Source organism: Pseudorasbora parva, chromosome 13 (assembly GCF_024679245.1).
Source record: "Pseudorasbora parva isolate DD20220531a chromosome 13, ASM2467924v1, whole genome shotgun sequence".
In the NCBI taxonomy this organism is placed as follows: Eukaryota; Metazoa; Chordata; class Actinopteri; order Cypriniformes; family Gobionidae; genus Pseudorasbora; species Pseudorasbora parva.
The window spans coordinates 28158513-28175098 of NC_090184.1; the positions used below are offsets into that span (position 1 = coordinate 28158513).

At 36.3% G+C, this 16586-nt stretch overlaps 2 protein-coding genes across 2 annotated transcripts; one reads left to right on the forward strand and one right to left on the reverse strand.

The window, feature by feature from the left end:
- Window positions 1-314: 314 nt before the first annotated feature.
- tmem9 (transmembrane protein 9) lies at window positions 315-4763 on the reverse strand. The gene is made up of 6 exons (XM_067413719.1): window positions 4629-4763; window positions 4284-4384; window positions 4100-4191; window positions 3881-3989; window positions 1958-2089; window positions 315-1357 (listed from the first exon to the last, which is right to left on the reverse strand). The coding sequence occupies exons 2-6, from the start codon at window positions 4377-4379 to the stop codon at window positions 1217-1219; spliced, it is 570 nt and encodes a 189-aa protein (XP_067269820.1). The 5' UTR covers window positions 4380-4384; window positions 4629-4763; the 3' UTR covers window positions 315-1216.
- A 347-nt stretch (window positions 4764-5110) lies between these two features.
- Window positions 5111-16503, forward strand: suv39h1b (SUV39H1 histone lysine methyltransferase b). Its single transcript, XM_067413718.1, has 6 exons — window positions 5111-5192; window positions 6374-6555; window positions 9495-10148; window positions 10419-10565; window positions 10776-10905; window positions 15300-16503. The coding sequence occupies exons 1-6, from the start codon at window positions 5174-5176 to the stop codon at window positions 15431-15433; spliced, it is 1266 nt and encodes a 421-aa protein (XP_067269819.1). The 5' UTR covers window positions 5111-5173; the 3' UTR covers window positions 15434-16503.
- Window positions 16504-16586: the final 83 nt, after the last annotated feature.

A 16586-nucleotide genomic window follows, 5' to 3' on the forward strand; every position in this document is an offset into this window, starting at 1 on the left:
CTAAGGTTCCGTAAGAGAAAACCAGCTTCTTTTACAACAGAGGAAATAAGACATTGAAAAGGAGGAAATACAAAAAATAGAATATACATTAGGTGCTGAAATATGCCAGGCTTATTTACTAGTTGACTTACTGTATGAAACAGCAGATGGGAATGTTTACAGGATCCAATGTTGGTGGTTTCCAACATAAATATATCTCACCACTGTATTTTAGTGTCAAACCTCGAGTTACTCATAACGTAGCAATAGTAGGACTCTCTAAAACTCAGTTTGAACTCTTTTTGACCTTGCTCAAGAAAAAGCTGTAAAGAAAGTTGACAACATTCCGTATATTTAATGTTTCAGTGCATTTTCACATAAGCAAAATTTTTCAGCTTGTAAAACAGCTACACTATTTGGAATAAATATTGGAAAATACATTATTCTAGCAGCAAATACAATAATCAAGCAAAGCCTACACATTCCTTCACATTTTGAGGTGCAAAATCCATATGGCTGAATGTCTTTAAATCAGACTAAAAGTGTCAGTCATCTAAGAGGAAGCTTAAGAGAATACCAGTCAACAGTAACGATCACAAAGCCTTATTTCCTCTACACTTATGAAGAATATAAACATTTTTATATAAGGCTATTACAATGTAAAGAGATATGATTGTGGCATGTTATCCTTAATGGTACAGTATATTTAATTTGCAAACTAAAAATACAATAATAAAAATGAAAAAACAATAATGGGAATCATTAAATACATTTTCTTGGTAACTATAACTGTACATTCTACACATCCATATGAACATCAATATTAGATTATATACAGTTCCACATCAATGCTCCAAGAATACACTATTTTCATTACAATCTTATTCTTTGCAATGCAATTTCAAAGCAAAGTAGTCAAAGCGCTGATATATTGAAGTTATTGAGTGAGAAATGTAAAGGTGACTCCTGGAGTGAGACAAACTGTAGCTGGCAGATTCCCTTCATTTATGTTAACAGCAAGCTACTAAATATTTTCACATCCTCAGTTTTGAAAGCTGGATACCATCAAGTCAGCCTTCATCAAGATTAGATAAAAACAAAATAATAATAATATACAAGCATCAAGCCAACTGATAAAATACATTGCCATATAAGCTGAAATTGTAAGACAACTATGGAAATGTTGTCCCTGTCAGTGGTGCCCATCTTGTCCTTTTTCCTGCTGGAGTCTGAGGTCTTAGCTGAGCAGTTTGTGGCGATCAAACACAGTCTTTCGCTGTTCCTGGACTTGTTTCTTCCAGCGCTGCTGAGCTCCCTCTACCCTCTCGAGCACTGTGTTCCCACGACCCTGAGCCCCATCCACATGCGGCCTCACGTCCTGTAGGGGGAGACAAACGGCACAATTGATATCTAAGCCTAACAAAACGGTCAAAAAATGAACTATAGCACAAACAAGCATGGTAAAAAAGTAGCAGACATGTTCACAAATTCAAGTTGTTTAATTTCAAAACCCTTTTGGATACAAGTGTGGGTATGTTGCCGTTTAGTTTTTCAAATCCTAATTCAGAACTTTATATTGACAAGCTCACACTTACATATAATCAGAATAGCATAGAATATGTATATTTGGTGTGTTGAAGGGTTCTGAGGCGGCAATTTGGCCCCCTTCTCATATATTATATATATATGCAGCAGTTCTTCTGGATTTAATCTACATCAAGTTTTAAAATTGTATTAAGCCTAATACAGTCATTTAAACATGTTTTTCTTTCTCAAGTCAACGAGTGATGGACCATTCAACCAAAAAATAAATCTAAAAAACGTTTTGGTTCTGTATATTACACATTGAAAGTGTGTCTTCATTTTTGTGACAGAATGTGTTTGTGTGTGTGAAAGAATCTAAGCAATGTTGTGCTAATGTAAAATGTGAACTTTTCAAACAATAAATGAGGACAAATAAGCACTGATGTGAACATACCTCAGAATCCTCCTCGTTCTGCAGTGGCATGGTGTACGGATCATGTTTGCGGATCAGAGGATCAACTAGAAGCAAGAACAGCATGTACAGCAAAAGAGCTCCAACCACTGACAAGTAGATGATAATGGTCACCTGGGAAATAAAAAAAAAATTAAAGTAGGCAAGTAAAGGAAGTTGCTATATTCTTTTCTTCCCTATTGTGACGTATATCCAAGTGAAATGGCTTCTCGAACAAGAAAAAAATTAGGGCAGGACTATATTTTATCCATCTGGAATTGATTGGATTGTTATGGTTTGCGATTGCTGTGATGTCATGTGAGGGACAGGTTGCCCCACCCTCACGCCAGAAAAGTGCTCAAATACATTACAAAAGCACAAAAACAAATGATATAATAAACATATCTTTAAAGGTGCCCTAGAATGATTTAAAACAATATTTTAAATTGTTCTCTAATATCTAAATAGAGGGTATGTGGCTTATCTAAGGTAAAAAATTGTCCAGACGCGGTTTTACAGGTCCATTTACAACCCTATATATTGTCCCTAGGATGTAATGCTCTGTGTTTGCCTTATTTGGAAGGGTCGTTGATATAAATGCAGAGTTCTGCTCTGATTGGCTGTTTCACTGCACTGCTGCTCAATGACAGCTAACACATCTATACCATCCGTCATAGCAATGATTTTACAATGATAGCTTCTTAACTTTGAATCACAAACTGGGTAGCGCATAAATATGTTGTTTACGGTAACGTTACAGTTTGACAGTAGAGTACTGATTTAAAAGTCGATTTATTTAGCCAAACAAAGTAAGTGTCATGACAAGTAAGTGTCAAGTAAGTGACAAGTCAGTGTCATGTTTACTACTCACCCACTGCAAAATCATTTTCAAAAATGTATATTTATTTAACAAACTGACTATAAGCCTTGTCAAATGACTATCGTTACAACTTAGATGGTGGAGAAGGTGACGTTAGCAACAAGGCTCGAGTGAGCGATCTGTAAGCAACTAAACAGTAGTAGTAAACGTCATGTGTTAATGATGAAATTTAGGCTAATTTAGATTTCAATCCATCAAAAGGGATTGACATGTTGTATTTTATGACAAGACTGGCAGGAAACAATATTAACCTTTGTCATTTGACATACTGTTATGTGTGCTACTTAATTGTTACCGTACTAGCATCTTGCGTTAAATCTAGACAACACAGAGGATATTATCGTTAATGTTGTCTTACTAAGAAACTTTCAGTTTAATCAGAAATGGGACAGTCAAGAAGTGGATAAAAGCACTACTTACTGCTTGCAGGAATACAGTCGGAATTGTCCCTTTCTTCAGTACCAGACGCTGAGTGAATCCTGCTTGATATTGTCCCAGTTTAGAAAAACTGTCCGTGGTGAAATGGGCCGAGCAAACCAACAACTTTGTATTAAATTATTGCGACTTCCAATTGTAAATAAACATCAACCATGACTGTTGACATTATTTATCTGTGGGAAAGCTATGAAAAGTCCTCACATCCCCTGCATAGCCTGGAACATAACATTTATTTCCATGATCTGCCGTTTTCGCTGTCCTCACGTGATGCTTGTTTACCTGGAGACCGCCAATTATTTTTTTCATTATTTTTTCATGATTCAGCTGCGCAGTTCTGCCTGACATTGCACATGTGCTGACATGCAAATGTTGGGGGGCGTACATATTAATGATCCCAGCGATTATGTCACAGTTGGCGTTATGCTGAGAATCCTCTGTTTTTCACAAAAGAGATTTACATATGAAGGAGTAGGGCAATGGTGTTTGAGACCCCCTGTATGTGAGTGAACTCTTGTTATTTAACTATGGCAAGGTTAATTCAATTTTTCATTCCAGGGCACCTTTAAATTTAAGTAGGGATTTATTGAATATTGGAAGTCAATCAATACCTTGATAGTGTTGCTGCTTCGTTCTTCATACTTGCACTCACAGAGCAGACAGTAGGCCTCCACATCATGGCCAGGTACTGGCATGGGCTCCACCACATGCAGACAGTTACTACAGTATAAACACACACACACACACACACACACACACACACACACCAAATGAAAATTGTATAAGACTAGAATATCCTTTACAGACAACGGGTCTTTCCGGAATCTCACCAGTCTTTTTGGGTCACGTTCCTTTTGTAGATATGTCCACTGATGTTTCTGTAAGGTGGGCAGATGCACTTGCAACGCACATCTTCAAAACTCTGTGTATGCAACATATTTAATGACATTTTACATAAGTGGGAAAATAAGATGAGCATAAATTCAATAGACACGTGTCAGGGGAAAATTGTACCTTATCTGCATGTGCCAGTGATATCACGTCTATGAGAACAAGAAACACCAGAACGGGTGCTGGTGCTTGAAGAGTTTGCGCAATGCTGCACGACATGATGCCTGCACATAAACATAACTTACTTTATGTATCGTTTTACTGTCGGTAATGTTAGAGCAAACAAGGCTAGTCTTAGGTTGAAATGCTTATTCATGTGGGACTCTTAACAAATATACCCATAATCAGTTTATTGAGTGGCTTATGCAGCTGAAGCTGACAGACACCCGATGACAGTTCCACAGTTAAACGTTTAAGTTAAATGTTGCATGTGCAATTGAAAACGTTAAAATAAACGCATATACGCACCTTTAATAATACATCAATTCCTATCCAACATATGTTGACTTTCTCCGGAAGTTGAGGATTGTTTCTGTGTCACGTGACGATGGATGAACTCTACGTCCCGCCTTCATAACAGTGAAAGGCAAATTAAGAGTCTTCCCAACATGTTTTATTTCTATCTGAAACGAAATAGCGTTATTTATTTGTTAATTGGAACAACAAACTGATTATATGTTTATGAATTGTAATGTCCCCAAATTTATATTAAAATAATAGAAAATGTAGATAATACAAGTTTAAATAACACTACGCATGACGTTGTGACCCGACTACATACATATAAAAATGTAAACCATCAGAGCGCAAAAAGTGTAGGCATAAAGATATTAAAAATATTTCCCGTTTTTTGTTAACTTTCATACATAAACCTAACATTTGTTTCAAATTTCAACAGATGATTTATATAAATACTCTTTCTCTATTGGTTGCTTAACCCGTCACTCAGACTGTGCCGCCTCCAATCACCGAGCAGCCTTTTAATCATATATAATTTTGGCGGCGGTCGGAAGATGGCGGAAAATTTGAAAGGTAAGAATATATCGTTTTAATCGTTCAGAAACAACGGTTTACCTAATAAATGTCGTATCTATTACACGAGTTGCTTTTTCAAAGAAACCACGGAAACTAATAGCCCGTTTTGGAAGAATCTTTGCTGCAAGTTGATACAAATTCACATTAACGTTAGGTCGATGTTATGGCCACCGCGCGCTCACGCAGCACATTCAACAAGCTCATTGTGAATGCCTCGACTCATCTTTTCCTGCGTTAACTTTTTTGTAAAGTTGTACAGCGTAACATATGATTCAAGGGTGTATATTAAGTAGTTAGCGTTATGTTCAGTGTTTAGCTAACTTTTCCGTTCTCTTGGGGAATATGATCTAACGTTACTCGGTCAGTTTGAACGCTGGACGCTATAACGTTAACAGTGAAAAACAAAATACAATTTTTTTCCCACAACATGTCAATCTACGCCTATATCTTTGTTTACCATCTTAGTTTAGGTTTACATCTCATGTCTATTTTACTTATGACGATTAGTCTAGCAAGCTTATTGGTTAATAAAACAATTTCCTGTAATAAAATCTCACTGGGAAAATTATCCAGTTAACTTTACAATATTTTAATAAATATTCTGTGGTCTTTCAAGCTTTTTAATGCCAAGAATCATGAGTTGGGGGTTTATGATGATGATTCCCTCCTTGTCAGGGAGCCCCTTCCTGCAGCATACAATCAGTTACATATTTTAATTTCAAAGACCCGTTTAAACTTTGTATGGAATATTGTTTTATAATATCAATTAAATTGTTAATTAATTGGCTTTTGTTTGTAATTGTACTGAAGAATGTCAATGTTAAAATATTATATGTACAATATTTGCAATGTAAGTTAGCAACCACTTTAAACCCCAATATTCAAATATAATTTGCATTTAAAATAACTTGGGTAGGACTTTAAACATATTTTTAAAACGAAATTTAAACCATACAGCTACATGGTAAAAGCCACCAGTGTTGTCTTCTAGACATAAACAACAGGCATACAAAAAACTAATCTTACAAATGTGTATTAAGACGTAATAGTGATATTCTCTGCAGACTAGTTTACAGGCTTTACAGGCATGTGGACATCAGCTGTGCAATGCATAATTTTTTTATCGTAAAGTTTTCATAATGTGTTTTCCTGCAATTAACATCGAATTGTTTTTGTAGCTCAAATGTGTAGGGTAGCATGCATTGCTAATGCAGACCAGCTGCAGGTGATCTGTCGAGAGCAGGGGGTCGTGTGCGAAGAGCTGGGCATCACCAAGAACAACCTGAGCGACTATGAGGTAGAATACCTCTGCGATTACAAAAAGAAAGTTATCAACGATGGGAAGACACAAATAATACAGGTGAGTATAAAACTGGCTTGTAACTGTTAAGTGTAACTACTAGGGGTGGGTGATATGACCAAAATCTTATTTTTACAATATGAGATTTTATTTCATGTTAATAATAAGAACAAAGAAGCAAATTATAAACAGAAGAACAAATATAATAGAGCAAAGATACAAATTAAACATAGTAATGAATAGTAGAAACTGTATAATAAAATGTAAAAACACTGTGTGAATTAATTATTGATTCTAAATAGATATAGTATTTCGTTTGTTATTCAGTCACGAGGAGTGAGTGATTTTCTCTCTATCTTTTGTTTGATGAACATTTATGACAGACAGCAACAGGTCTAATAGGCTGCTGTGATTTTTAAATTCACCTTGAAATCAAAATGTACTAATCTTTTTTTCTTTTCTTTTTAATGGAACATTGCAGTATTTATTATTAATTATTTATCCATGTTTTTAAATATTGGTGTGCTTTAGGAATCAAAATAACTTCCTCTTCCTCTGCAAAATCATCTCTTCTGTGATGACGTGTTTACTGGCGCAAGATTGCAGCAATAGCAAAACACAATGATTTTATCAATTCCCAATGGACAAAATCCAGCCTCACATATTTTCATGTTCGAAAAGCCTTTATATTTGGATATGTTACGATGGTAAAAAGTCTATTGCAGCTTCAATTTCATGTTGACTTTATGACCTCATGCGTTGACCCATTATACTGATACACACATTTGATTTCCTGCTAACTTTTTTAGGATCACTTAAGACAAATGACTGTGTTTATAAGTATTCCACACAATGTGCATTTTGATTAGTGTGTGTGACCATTCAAGTGCAAAGAGAAATTTGGGATCCGTCAGCACAAGTACAACATTGTTCTATTCCATGCCTTATTGCATTTAACTCTTTTTAATGCTTTCCTGCACATCCCACTCTTAATTTTTTCATTCATGCATCTTTCTGACACTGTAAAGTTACAAAAGAATTTAGTACTGCGCTACACAGATATATTTACATGATATAAACAATATAGTAAAATATTTTACGACACTTTATATCGCTACTACTATACACTCACCTAAAGGATTATTAGGAACACCATACTAATACTGTGTTTGACCCCCTTTCACCTTCAGAACTGCCTTAATTCTACGTGGCATTGATTCAACAAGGTGCTGAAAGCATTCTTTAGAAATGTTGGCCCATATTGATAGGAGAGCATCTTGCAGTTGATGGAGATTTGTGGGATGCACATCCAGGGCACGAAGCTCCCGTTCCACCACATCCCAAAGATGCTCTATTGGGTTGAGATCTGAGGCCTCATTTATAAAAGAATGCATACGGCACTCTCTATGCAATAATTAGTATTTATATAAAGCAAACTTGACGGGAAAAGGTGCGGTCCTTCACACAAGCTCTGACCTAGGTGTACGCTCAAAAACAGGTGAAATGAGAAATGGCGACACCGTCCGCAGATGTAAGAAGCGTGTGAAACTGTAGACTGCTGTGTAAAAGAAATGGCAATACTGCCTCTCATAAATAACATGAAGACGTCACAAAGCAAGTCTTACAGTTAACAGCCTACACAGATACCCGTTGATCGATCTGCAGTGTAAAACAAACAAATTACTTTATTGCCAAACTGACAAGGAAAAATACTAATATAGAATTAATTATTCAAAGTAATGTTTATTTCTTAGTTACTGTTTTAATAACATTAAAATCAAAAGAACTTTTTTTTTTTTAATGGACTTAAGATAAAACTAACAATGGTCAGTGTTTCTTGACTAACATTACCAAAAACTTTTTGTAACGTAGCTATTGCTCAATCTTAGATAATGCATTAAATTATGAGACCTTATTCTAATTTGTTACCTGTTGTTCTTTATAGCCTAATTCTTTTGCACTTTAATCTGTTTGAAAATGTTACTTTTACAGCTCTGGATAAAAATTAAGAGACCACTTATTGATTTCTCAATGTTAAGTGGTCTCTTAATTTTTTCCAGAGCTGAATATATTTTTGGTGCATTGTATTTAAACATTCAGTTATTTTTATTACAGTTCTTAAAGCTGTTATGCTGTGACAACACTTTCTTTGCAACTTATTTCAATATTGTGATAATATTGTATCCCGTGATAAAAACTTATGCACATATGATTTATATATGCACATATGTCTGGAGACATGGAGTGGGGTCAGGCATTGAGTATTGTTTAAAAAAAAAAAAAGTCTTTCTTTAAAGTGAATTTTGTTTCGTATTTCAATGAGCGTGGTTTTCTAGTGTAGCCTATTTACTTAAACTTCTTAGATAGTCTAATATCTATGGTTTCAGAGGCAGCCAAAATCAGGTTTTGAATGGCGATGATGTGCGATGCCACGCTGAATGGCATATGCGCATGAATCACTGTCTCACTCAAAGAATATATTGCAAGTTAGCCTACTACATAATAAAATTTGAACAAGCAGAATAATAATTTTAAGAAAAAATAAGAACAATTTTTAGCTATGTCTGTCTTTTAACTATTGTAGTATTTTGAAGGACAGAAACCAAGTATACAACCAGTACAGCATGTCCTGTTCTTTAGACATGCTCTTTATTTATTTTTTACTACAAGCAGTAAAACATCCTGTTTTGTAGACGTGATTATTATTTATTTATTCATGTTGTACCAGTCCAATATGACTGTCAGTTGAAATAAACCTTGTGTTGTAAGTAAGTTTATTTGTTATGAATCTTTCATGCGCTTTCTGTAACATTTTTAATTTAACATAATATAAAATATCAAAATTAATATCAATATCGCAATATCAAATTCTTGTGACTATTGTGCACCCATATATATGCTACTACATGCAAAAAAGAGATTTTTTTTTTTTCAAAGCCAAAATGTATCCAGATCTTAATGCATTTAAGTTCATTACCATCCCCATTACCCATTCACAGGAGTTATACTTGGTGAAATGGAAGGGCTACCCTGAATCCAACAACACATGGGAACCACGGAAGAACCTGAAATGCATAGATCTGCTCAACCAGTTCTGGGAGGACCTGAATTTGGAGATGCAGAAACAGAAGAAGCGTGCCGCCCCTCGTCGCCTAGACCCTGCCACCGTTTCACAGCTCATCCAACGGGCGAAACTCCGGCAGATCCTTAAACGGTGGGAGGTTCATCTCAACAGCCTGGGTGCCCACAAGGGCCACATCTATGTCCGGAACCAGGTTGACCTGGAGGGCCCACCTAAGAACTTCACCTACATAAATGACTATAAAGTCGGTGATGGGATCATGCTGAACGAGGTGTCCGTGGGCTGCGAATGCACAGACTGCCTGGACAACCCTGTGGAGGGCTGCTGTGCCGGAGCGTCGCAGCACAAGTTTGCTTACAATGAGTTAGGCCAGGTCCGCATTCGGCCCGGGCTGCCCATTTATGAATGCAACAAGCGGTGCCGCTGTGGGCTCGAATGCCGCAACAGAGTGGTGCAAAGGGGCATTCAGTATTCCCTCTGCATTTTTAGGACAGACAATGGCAGGGGCTGGGGGGTACGGACCATGGAGCGCATTCGCAAGAACACTTTCGTCATGGAGTACGTTGGGGAGGTAAGAAGCACGGGAGGGTTTGAGCCATATAGTCTGGATCAGATACTACGAATTTGTGTCATTTAATCATTTTGGTTTAGACAAGTTTTGTTTTTGTTCACCTTCAGTTGAACGTTGCTGAGTTATGGTAACGTTTTGCTTCACTAGTAGATGGTGTCATTATCAAACAACCAATGTTTTTAGTTTTATTGTGATTACTTTATCTGTCTTTCTCAGTAATAAATAGTCATGATTGTTAAACTTTTTTTTTTTTTCTCTCTTTTGCTTCAGATCATTACAACAGAAGAAGCCGAACGCAGAGGTCAAATATATGATAAAGAAGGTGCCACCTACCTTTTTGACTTGGATTATGTGGACGACGAGTACACTGTGGACGCTGCTCACTATGGAAACATCTCCCACTTTGTCAATCATAGCGTGAGTGAGGCCTTTAGCTTGCATCTACTTGAAATTACATCCATTTTATTTTATCTGTGATCATTTTATTTATCCATGTAAATTGAATCTTTAATTTCCCTAAATGTCACTAATAACCAACACATTTTACTTGATATCACTTTAACTGTAGCTTTTCTTTTAAGGGCGGTAATTAAATATCACAAGCGTTTTCTTCATTTGTGTCCTCAGTGTGACCCGAACCTTCAGGTTTATAATGTGTTTATTGATAACCTGGACGAACGGCTGCCTCGGATAGCATTCTTTGCCACACGTGGGATAAAGGCCGGAGAGGAGCTGACCTTTGACTACAAAATGAAGAGTACGTATGGGATTGTTTAGAATAGGGATGTAACTATAATATCAAACCGAACCGGAAAAAAACATGATACACCACCCTTGGTGCTAGGGCTGGATCAGAATATTTGTATATTCAAATAGTTGTTCAATAAGTTGGTATTTTGATTTTGGGGATTCAAATATTCGTGTTTTTGTTTCTTATCCATGCACACCTGGATTCCCCCTCGAAGCAGTTTTCATTACACTATAAAATCTGGCTTAAAGCAATACAACTCCATGAGCTTATATGGGAGAAGTGCATGTCTGAGCTTGCATTTTGGGTTAAGTTGCCTTCATTTGACATTTTGGAAAATAATGGAATAATAGAATCAATATGTATTTGGCTTTTTACCCTTTAGGGATGTGACGGTGTAAGAATTTTCCCTCGCCATCAAATTATTGTTTGTTCACTGTGTGGCCGTGAACGAATGCAGTGCATTTTACTTTCGGTTTGCCAATTATGGGGCAGGTTGCTTGAATGGTTGGTTCATTATTCTTAATGAAAAACACAACAACAGCACAGCACAATGACAAACTCACTTAAATAGGCGCTTTAACATTTTCGTTTTGAAACTTAAGGTGGGCGTACACTGTGCGAATTCGGACACTCGGGTGGTCGTGAGATATTGCAGACGCTACGTGTCAGTTAATTTGATCATCGCATCAGATCAGCTGGTACACGGCATGACTGTTTGCACCATGAGCAGGCCGCGATCACACAAGCTTTCTCGTTAAACACTGACTGGAGCTTTTAAATGTTGCTGCTATAGCTTCAGATACAAAAAAATAAAGAAAAAATGTTTGCAAATGATTTTTTGAAAAGCAGATAACAGTAGCCGTTCCTTTCAACCGAAACAACCAGAGGGAGAGAGAAGGGTGCGTGCGCGAGAGAGAGAGAGAGAGTAAGTGTGAGAGTGGGAGTGAACGCTGTATGTTTGCAGCCACGGAGCTGATAATACTCATAGATTGAGCCTATGTGACATGCATGATTTGGCAATAGGGGACAGCCTTATGCTGGTAAAAATCGGGCCGACTCCGAACTTTTTAAACATGCTTAAAAATTATCGTAAGGTTGGAAGGTGCTCCTAACGTGCTCTGCTCATTTCGCATTTCCTCTCACACGCTGCGAGCCACAACCATACGAGCATCCATGATGTCCACGCGATTTCTCCCGGGGGAAAAAAAACGTCTGCGAGTTTGCACTGTGTACGCCTGCCCGCCTGTTTCCTGTCATTCAGCTCCTCACTCGTGATGAAAGAAATCTGATTCCTGCTGCTGGTCTGTGCTGAGACTCGTTTGGCTCACACTGCACGTTCAGTTTTTATTTTTATTTATCTGTTCCCTGTAAAACTTTATTTTAGGGTTCAGTTATTAACTATTAACTAGTATACTTATAAGTAGGGATGGGTATCGTTAAGGTTTTAACGGTATTACTACTCTTAACGATACTGCTTATCGGTCCGGTACTTTAACGGTATTCTTATCGGTACTTTTTGAGATTTACCATTATATATATATATATGTATATATACACCCCATACACACACTTAACAAAGATACACATTATATAGGTCTACACATTGCTTTAATTTCAGGAAGAATTCTAGTAATCAAATGTAAAATAACACTGCATAGTTTATCATAGATAGGATAAATTAATGCTTATTAAAGCTGAAGTTATTCATTCAAGAGCTGTCAGTGATTTTCTCTTTGCATTTGGTTGTTTAATTCGCAGTAATTCATCATCATGTTTATTTACACCGCTGCCTCTTTAAGACAGATGTGCAGATCTATAGGCGACTGATAATAGGCAGATGCACTACATTTTCTCCCGACTAGCCATAATAACAACGTCCATTTTAGACAAATTGTGTTGTGTTTAAGAGACTCTCCAAGCCGGTCATTTTGACATAGATGTTTGTGTACATTTGATCGTTTAGACGCCTATGTGAAACCGAAAGTGTAATTTGCTCGTCTCGTTGCGGGCTGTTTCAGAGCGCGCGCGCCGACTTGGGAACAATCTCTTGCGCACATTTTTGTGCTTTTAATCGCTCTTTTTATTATTAAACGCGTCCCACAATTTACCAGCAGTTGCTAGACTGTATTTCTCTCTCTTCTCTCTCTCTCTCTCTCTCTCTCTCTCTCTCTCTCTCTCTCTCTCTCTCTCTCTCTCTCTCTCTCTCTCTCTCTCTCTCTCTCTCTCTCTCTCTCTCTCTCTCTCTCTCTCTCTCTCTCTCTCTCTCTCTCTCTCTCTCTCTCTCTCTCTCTCTCTCTCTCTCTCTCTCTCTCTCTCTCTCTCTCTCTCTCTCTCTCTCTCTCTCTCTCTCTCTCATGACTAGATGCAGTGTATCACTAATGCAGTGTCCATTCTTGGAACAAATAAGCCCTGTCTGCGTTAGGTGCACCGCTCAGAATCTCGAGATTCCTGCCTTTATTAGAGAGAAAAATGTTAACCCCCTGCCTTCAAAGCTTCGAATATTTGGTGTCGATTACTACCGAAGCTTCGAAGCTCAAAAAATGGTATTCGGACTAGTCCTATACAGTTTTTAGTCTTTAATGTGGCATGACAGATCGCTGTATAGGCGCCTGAGTTCAAGCGGCAGCGTGGAGCACAAATTTACCTGATCATCTTTCTCTTTAATTCTAGTTACAGAATAAATATGAATGAACATTTGAAGGCATGTTGAAAGATACAGTACAATTTACTGAACGTATCACATCTTGCGTAATCGCTCTGTTTTACTGGCTGAAAGACGTCAATAAAGGTTGCACGGTTATATTTGTGGCAATAGCAAAAAATACATTGTATAGGTTAAAATGTAAAAATAAAATATTTTATGCAAATCATTATCTTTAAGTAAAGATCATGTTCTGTGAAGATATTTTGTAAATTTCCTACCGTAAATACAGGTGTCATATAATTAGATTATCATCAAAAAGTTGATTTCACTAATTCCATTCAAAAAGTGAAACTGCTAATATTATATTCATTCATTACACACAGAGTGCTATATTTCAAATGTTTATTTCTTTTAATTTTGATGATTATAACTGACAACTAAAGCTGGGCATACACTGCGAAATTTTTTTTTTTTTTTTTTTTTTTTTTTTTTTCTCTTCCTCCCTCCACACTCTGTGATGCAGACTTAATTTTCCAACAGGACTTGGCACCTGCACACAGTGCCAAAGCAACCAGTACCTGGTTTAAGGACCATGGTGTCCCTGTTCTTAATTAGGCAGCAAATTTGCCTGACCTTAAACCCATAGAAAATGTGTGGGGTGTTGTAAGGGGAAGATTCGATATGACAGACCCAACAAGCAGGAGAGCTGAAGGCCACTATCAGAGCAACCTGGGCTCTCATTACACCTGAGCAGTGCCACAGACTGACCGACTCAATGTCACGCCACATTGCTGCAGTAATTCAGGCAAAAGGAGTATTGAGTGCTGTAAATGCTCATACTTTTCATGTTCATACTTTTCAGTTGGCCAAGATTTCTAAAACATCCTTTCTTTGTATTGGGCTTAAGTAATATTCTAATTTTCTGAGATACTGAATTTGGGGTTTTCCTTAGTTGTCAGTTATAATCATCAAAATTAAAAGAAATAACCATTTGAATATATCAGTCGGTGTTTACTGAATTAATATGTTTCATTTTTTGAATGGATTTAGTGAAATCAACTTTATTATATTCTAATTATATGGCCAGCACCTATATATCAAATTATTATTAGTAGTAATATATGTTGCTGCGGACTTAATTTATGTCGCTTTAAAGGCGATTGTATTTTTTTGCACCCTTAGATTCCAGATTTTCAAATGGTTGTATCTCTGCCAAATATACTCCTATCCTAACGAACCAATTCAATGTTTTGTGGTCCAGGGTCACATATGCACTATATTAGCCTATATAATTATCTTATCTGTTAGTGATGTCTTGATTATTTATTTAATATACTTTTTAAATAAATCTGTCATAAAGACAGCCACTGTGTAATTTATTAGATATTTCACCAATGAATTGAAGTAGAAAAATAGTTGTATAATTTGATTTAAAAGTTTATGCCGCCTTATGTGCAGTTTACATGTTTGCATACAATGTTATTTGAGTGTTGATTCATTTTATCTAAAAGTAGCTGCAGAATTTAGGTTAATAATATTTTGTGCTGTCCTTAATCTTTAACATTGAAGTAATGTGCAAGGCACATTATTTAATTTTTATCCTTATATTTTTAATTATAATTTAATTAATTTGAGAGACCACTTGTTCAGTAAACCACTATTATAGTTTTTTAAAAAGTTTGGATTTCTCACAATTTAATTTATATATATTTGTCATTTATAAATCTTTTTTTTCTTTCTATAATTTTTCCCATAGTTGATCCAGTAGATGCCGAGAGCACAAAGATGGATTCTAATTTCAGTCTGACCGGACTCCCAGGATCCCCTAAGAAGCGTATGCGCATGGAGTGCAAATGCGGGGTGGCGACATGTCGAAAGTATCTCTTTTAGAGGATGTTCATGCTGAAGATGGACTGAAAGATCATGTGTTCAAGTGGATATGTTGAAAGCATCTGCCGTTTAGAAACTTTAGGCAATTTGAAATGCATAATTGAATTTTAAGTATATATTTAAGTTTTTTTCTTGTTGTTGTTTTTTTATTCCCCAAGATCAACCTCAATTTTTTTTCCCTCGGAATTGTTTTCCAACATGTTTAGTGTATAAATTGTGGAATTATTCTTTCAATTTTTCCGTTAGAAAAAGACTTTTTAAAAGAACTTATTTTCTCATTTAAAACAAAAAACAAAAAATCATTTTAAATCAGTCTTTGACAATGGAATTCTTTCACAGATGGTTTGAATTTTTAAAACATTTAAATGTTTGTTTTATAATTTTTAATAGGAGGGATTATCTTTTTACTTTTTCCATCCAACTTTTGTAGTGCAACTTTTTGCCCTGTTTTTGGAAAATATCTTATGACCAGTATAAAATTTCAAAAGTCTACCATATACTTATATTTTACAGATATTTTCTTTTTTTTCATGAATTACCACCAGGGGGCAAAATTTTACTATCAATGCACAGAAAGGGAAGTTTGGTAGACTGAGGGAGGTGGACCTACATGAAATGTTGCCTTTTACGCTTGCAAAATGTTATCCTGTTTTATGTGTGTATATAGTCTAACATGTGACAAAATATATTCATACTGTCAAACTGGCCTTTCGTTGAATGTATTTGAGAGCTGGACTTCATGGTTGCATAAATGAGTGCTAGAGCATAATTTTGGTTTTCACAGATCTGACTACTAATCAGTGTTCTTTCCAAATGTCTTATGAACATTGGCAGTGGTTTCTACAATATTTTTGGGAAAAACAGCTTGGGTGGTTTTCAGAACTGGGCAATGAAGCTGGAGTGTGTGCTGTTGATTTACAAGATGCTACACACATTCTGGATTAGTTTACGCTCAGGAACACTTAATTATTAAATTCACACAATTATATAACTACCATCCTCAACTAAAATCTGTGCATATGTATATATTAAAAGACCACTTGTTATTTTTATGTTTTGTATTAAAAAAAATCAAGTTATTTGTGAGATCTCACATTTATCACACACTTGTGCAACATACTTTGTGTCTACTGCTCTGTGAATAGAACTCTTC